Source organism: Elephas maximus, chromosome 4 (genome assembly GCF_024166365.1).
Source record: "Elephas maximus indicus isolate mEleMax1 chromosome 4, mEleMax1 primary haplotype, whole genome shotgun sequence".
Classification (NCBI taxonomy): Eukaryota; Metazoa; Chordata; class Mammalia; order Proboscidea; family Elephantidae; genus Elephas; species Elephas maximus.
This window is the reverse complement of record NC_064822.1, coordinates 113,931,735-113,937,957: the sequence shown is the minus strand read 5'-3', so window position 1 is coordinate 113,937,957 and position 6,223 is coordinate 113,931,735. Positions and strand designations below refer to the sequence as shown.

Genomic DNA, 6,223 nt, shown 5'->3' with positions numbered 1-6,223 from the left:
TACAGTACATAGACTCAATATGTAAAACAAATTTGAGAAGACATAGAATCTAAAAATTATAATTAATAAATCTATTAATTAATCTCTAAGAAATATTTCTTCTAAAACACAAAAAAGGAGATTTATGTGAGAATATCTTCAGTATATTGACAATACTAATTTTTACTTTAAAAAAGAAATTTCATGCAATGTGTTTATGTACTTGGCTTTATTTGGCATTTGTTTATCAACACTGACACCTTGTATAATTTAATAAAACCACTAATTTTTGTGCATGACTATTGTGAGTCAGAATCAACTCAACAGCAACAGGTTTGGTTTTGTTTTTGGTTTACTGGACAAAGTCAAAAGTTAGTGATGAGAAATCATACAATAACAACATTCATTCTCCTGGGACTAACAGAGGATCCACAACTGCAGCGCTTGCTTTTTATTTTTCTATTTCTTACCTACTTTTTGAGTGTAACTGGGAACCTGACCATTATCTTACTGACTTTAGCAGATTCTCACCTTAAAACACCAATGTACTTTTTCTTACAAAATTTTTCCTTCCTAGAAATCTCGTTCACATCTGCTTGCATTCCTAGATACTTGTATAACCTAACAACAGGTGACAAGACTATTACCTACTGTGCTTGTGCCATTCAAGGATTTTTTGCTGATCTTTTGGGAGTCACTGAATTTTTTCTCCTGGCCATCATGTCCTATGACCGCTATGTGGCCATCTGCAAGCCCCTGCATTACACCACCATCATGAACAGCAGAGTGTGCAAAAGACTCATCTTTTGCTGTTGGATGGCTGCCTTGATGATCATACTCCCACCGTTTAGCCTGACTCAAAATCTGGAATTCTGTGACTCTAATGTCATTGACAGCTTTCTCTGTGATGTTTCTCCCTTCTTGAAGATTTCATGCTCAGACACATGGGTCATTGAGCAGATGGTTATAGCCTGTGCTGTGTTGACCTTCATCACAACCCTTCTTTGTGTGATTCTTTCCTACATATATATCATGAGGACCATTCTAAGATTTCCCTCAGCCCAACAAAGGAAAAAAGCCTTTTCTACCTGTTCTTCTCACATGATTGTGATTTCCATCACTTATGGCAGCTGTATCTTCATCTATGTCAAACCTTCAGCAAAGGAATCAGTGGCTATTAATAAAGGTGTGATAGTGCTCACTACGTCCATTGCTCCTATGCTGAACCCCTTCATTTATACCTTGAGGAACAAGCAAGTAAAACAAGCCTTCAGTGACTCCATCAAAAGAATTGTCTTATCTTCCAAGATGTAAAGGAATGCTGAAGTTGATAATCAAGTTTTCATAAGAGATTGGCTTTCCAAAGCATATATCATTAAGTTCCTAAAATAATTTGTTCCTTCCTAATCTGAAGTTCACTCAAGTAAAGTTTCTCAACATGTTTCTTCTCCCCAAGACTTCCCTTAGTAAGTTCACTTCTTTCCACTTCTTGCAAAGAAATCTCTTTTATAGATACTATACTAGTAGTTTTCTATGAGGGACAAAAATATCACATTGATCCAGTCTTATAAAAACTGAATATCATTGAATTGTACGCTTTAAAATGGTTAATTGTATGCTATGTAAATTTAATCTGAATAAAAAATGTTAATATCAGTATTAAAATCTTTAACTTCATTAAAATTATTTTAAAATGTCAGCGAACCCTATCTAGAAAGGTATAATTTTTCTCTGAAATGTAACATGTGATTCCAAGTCGAGAAAATTACATAAACACAATGAAAAACTTAGAAAAATATTAGCAGCATATATAACAAAGTGTTAAGATACATAAAAACAATAATAATGTACACTATTAAATTGAATATGGTTACAGGAATATTCTCAACACTAAGCTTGATAGTACAAAATAGCTTAATCTTTTGGAACATTTTCTGAAATTTCAATTCTAGTCTAATTAATCAAAATATTTATTCAAGAATGTGTTTCGTATCATTGCTCATAGTTGTTTTTTAAAAAATGAACAATATAAATCTATAATTTGAATTTATAATAATATAACCACTCCTATAATCGTATTTCTATAACAGTGAAAAATCACAAATACATTTTCAATCATTAGAATTGGCTTCAAATTCTGATGGAATGCTCCAAAAAGAAGTATTACACAGTTTTCTAAAATGATGATGCACATTTATAATGACTGAGATAAAAAGCTTGTTTTTAAATAACCTGCTAACTTGTAAAACAGCATGTAAAGAATGCCTTCATATTGCAAATATGCCAAATATCAACATATTTGCATAGAAAAGAAGGCTGTACCCTGAAATATTAAAAGTGATTACCACTTTTAAATTATGCTTTCCCTATTTTGGAGCCCTAGTGGCACACTAGTTGAGAGCTCAGCTGCTAACTAAAAGGTAAGCAGTTCGAATCCACCAGTTGCTCCTTGGAAGCTCTATGGGGCAATTCTACTCTGCACTATAGGGTCGCTACGTTTCGGAATCAACTCAGTGACAACGGGTTCCTATTTTTATTATCTTAATTTAAATTTTATTTACAATAAATAATAATTACTTAAACAAATGTTATAAAAACAGAAAAAGGGTTATTGTATTCTGTTGGCTGCTATAGATGTTACAGAACAAAAGGAAGAAATGAGAAAAGGTAGCCTTGCCCTTTGTCCTTAGATTTTTATTTTGTGCACATGATCTGTGTTAGATGTGGGTGTGGCATCTTCATTTCTCTGAGAGCACTGTCCCTACTGCTACATACTTCACAGCTTTGCCAAATGTTCATTACATTAATTCATTAAATACTTTGGGACCTAAATCACCAAGGACTCTTGTTTATACACTTGATTTCAGATTTGGCAAAATAAAACAAATGTTTTCTTGTTACTGTAAAAAAAAAATCACACTTCCTTTAGAAAGGTTGAATATCATTTCTTCTGAAACTAGAGAGATCTCCTGATCTTCCCCAGATCTTTGAACAATGATATACTTTCAAAATCAGACAAATGTCTTGGTAAGAAAGGCTTGACCATATGTTGAAAATGAAAATGTCAAATAAGTCAATATCATCCCAGAGATACCTATGAGGCGTGTATGGATCCAGGAGTAAGAGTGACCGGAAGTCCACACACAAGCCTCTGCAAACATATTCTTCTTTGTCCTTATAACTCTAAGAATTATCAGGGGCAATTAATCAACTGAAACCATTAGAGACTCTTTGAGGAATAAGTACCTGTCTGTGGTTCCCCTTCTTTTCTGTTTCAGAGATTTAGACAATTATTTTCTCTAAGAAACAGTTTTGATTTGGTTTACCAAAATTAGAGACATGTGAATAGTTAATTAAATAGTACCCACACAAACAGTGGTTAAAAAAAAAAATAGGCAAGCCTTTCTGACTTTAAATTGATTGAAGGCTGGATTTATGCATCAACAAAAGTAGATCATCTAAAGATAAATTAACGTAGAACTTCTAGAATCACCCTTAAACTGAACATTATCTGATGATTAATTAGGATCCCTGCACTCTTTAAATGCTCACTTCTCTGAAAGACAAACAGAAATCAATCACAAGACAGTGTCATCTTACTTTTTAAGACATTTAGGAGCAAGGACATGGCTCAAAGTTTCCAAGGTTGTGTAAGGCACCAGTATTAGGTGTCTCTGGATTGAGGAACAGAGAAGTAGATGGACTGTAAATGTAACCCTTTTTTATACAGTAAGTATGTTAATCTTTTAAGTAATCTATTTCACTTACTTAATCTATTGCTAGTTATTTAATTAGCCTGTTATAGACTGTGTGATTTTCATAGTCTTGAGACTGTTCCGCTCTTCCCTAAACCATAAATAAGGTCAGTCCTATCTCTCCCTAATGCAGAATGTAAATTCTGGGAAGTTTACTCTGGGAAATGAGTACATAGTGGGTGGAGACCATCTCCTCATCTCTGGTGGAAGGGAATATTTAAAATAAACAAGTGAAACCCTCCAGAGAGCCAATTAATTGGGGTTTCTACGAGGAATTTTTTCTCAATTTATTGATGGACTTGAACAAGAATTGGAAAGCATATGAGTAGATGTTAGCATAGTTCATTGATACTGGCTGAGAAATAACCACAGTGTATCTATTGGTTCAAATCCAGAATTTAAGAGACCTTAATCTTAGGAAACCCTGGTGCCATAGTGGTTAAATGATACAGCTGCTAACCAAGAGGTCGGCAATTCAAATCCGCCATGCACTCCTTGGAAACTCTATGGGACAGTTCTACTCTGTTCTATAGGGCTGCTATGAGCTGGATCGACTCAACTGCAGTGGGTTTAGGTTTGGTTTAGTAATCTTTGGTTCATCATAGCAAATCTGAAGGACAGAATAAAGCTGTCCCATAGGGTTTCCAAGGCTGTAATCTTGACAGAAGTAGACTGCAACGTCTTTCTTCTAGAAGAGGCTGGAAGATTCAAACCAATGACCTTTCAGTTAGCCACCAAGCGCTTAACCACTGTGCAACCAGGGCTCAGAATCAACTTGAGAGCAACAGATTTGATTTTGAAATCTTTGGTTAAGGAGCCTTGGTGGAGGAAATGGTTAAGCATTGGGCTGCTAATCAAAAAGTTGATGCTTCAAATCCACCCAGCAGCTCGGAGAGAGAAAAACCTGGCAATCAGCTTCCATAAAGATTAAACCAAACCAAATCCATTGTCCATTCTGACTTACAGCACCCTATGGGACAGAATAGAACTGCTCCACAAGGTTTCCAGCCTGTAATCTTTATGGAAGCACACTGCTACATCTTTCTCCTGAGGAGCAGCTGGTGAGTTCAACTACTGACCTTTTGGTTAGCAGCCAAGTGCTTAAACACTCCATTAACAGGGCCCCTTTTTGTAAAGATTACAGCAAATAAAACCCTATGGGGCAGTTCTACTTTTTCACATGAAGTCACTGTGAGTAGAAAACAACTTGATAGCACCTAACAGCAACAACAACAAAAATCTTTTACTTTAATATGTTTATGACAGGTGTATTGAAGAGGCATACATGGCAAGCTATTTCTGCAAAACATAGTGGAAAACCAGTGAAAGATTTTAGCCTTAAAGCAAACATTATGTATATGTTGATATGATTATTAGCTAGTCAGGTTACAGTATGATTTAAGAGCCAAACACCACCATTCCTTCATACGTACATACATACACAAACACACACACACAATCATGTAAATTAGAGTCAGGGATATGACAAAATTAAGAACTGGCAAAGCACTTTTAAAATCAGATCCACAATGGAACAGAATTGAGAATCCAGGCATAAATCCATCCACATATGAGCAGCTGATATTTAACAAAGGCCCCAAAACAATGAAATGGGGGAAAAGACAGTCTTTTTAACAAATTATGCTGGTATATCTGGATATCCATCTGCAAAAAAATGAAACAAGACCCATACCTCACTCCGTGCACAAAAACGAGCTCAAAATGGATCAAAGACCTAAATATAAAATCTAAAACTCTAAAGACCAAGGAAGAAAAAATAGGGACAAGGTTAGGAGCGCTAATACGTGGCATAAATGGTATCCAAAACATTACTAACAATGCACAAGAAAAACTAGATAACTGGGAGCTTCTAAAAATCAAACACCTATTATGCTCACCCAAAGACTTCACCAAAAGAGTAAAAAAATTATCTACAGACTGGGAAAAAGTTTTTAGATATGACATTTCCAATTAGCGCCTGATCTCTAAAATCTACACGACACTGCAAAAACTCAACTACAAAAAGACAAATAACCCAATTAAAAAATGGGCAAAAGATATGAACAGACACTTCAGTAAAGTTGTTCAGGTAGCTAACAGATACATGAAGAAATACTCATAATCATTAGCCATTAGAAAAATGCAAATCAAAACTACAGTGAGATTCCATCTCACTCCAGCAAGGCTAGCATTAATCCAAAAACACAAAATAATAAATGTTGGAGAGGCTGTGGAGAGAATGGAACACTTATATGCTGCTAGTGGGAATGAAAAATGGTACAACCACTTTGGAAATCGATTTAGCACTTCCTTAAAAAACTGGAAATAGGATTACCATACAATCCAGTGATCCCACTCCTTGGAATATATTGTAGGGAAATAAGAGCCTTTACATGGACAGATACATGCACATCCATGTTCATTGCAGCACTGTTTACAATAGCAAAAAGACAGAAGCAACCAAGGTGCCCATCAACAGATGAATGGAT

General features: G+C 35.2%; 1 protein-coding gene across 1 annotated transcript; it reads left to right on the top strand.

Annotated features, from left to right (window-relative positions):
* The first annotated feature begins 357 nt into the window (after nt 1-357).
* LOC126075593 (olfactory receptor 6C2-like) lies at nt 358-1,293 on the top strand. The gene has a single exon (XM_049883430.1). The coding sequence runs from the start codon at nt 358-360 to the stop codon at nt 1,291-1,293; it is 936 nt and encodes a 311-aa protein (XP_049739387.1).
* The last annotated feature ends 4,930 nt before the right edge of the window (nt 1,294-6,223 follow it).

Bases quoted from the DNA above. Each gene is read 5' to 3' on its own strand.
- LOC126075593 (XM_049883430.1), top strand. From the start codon at position 358: ATGAGAAATCATACAATAACAACATTCATTCTCCTGGGACTAACAGAG.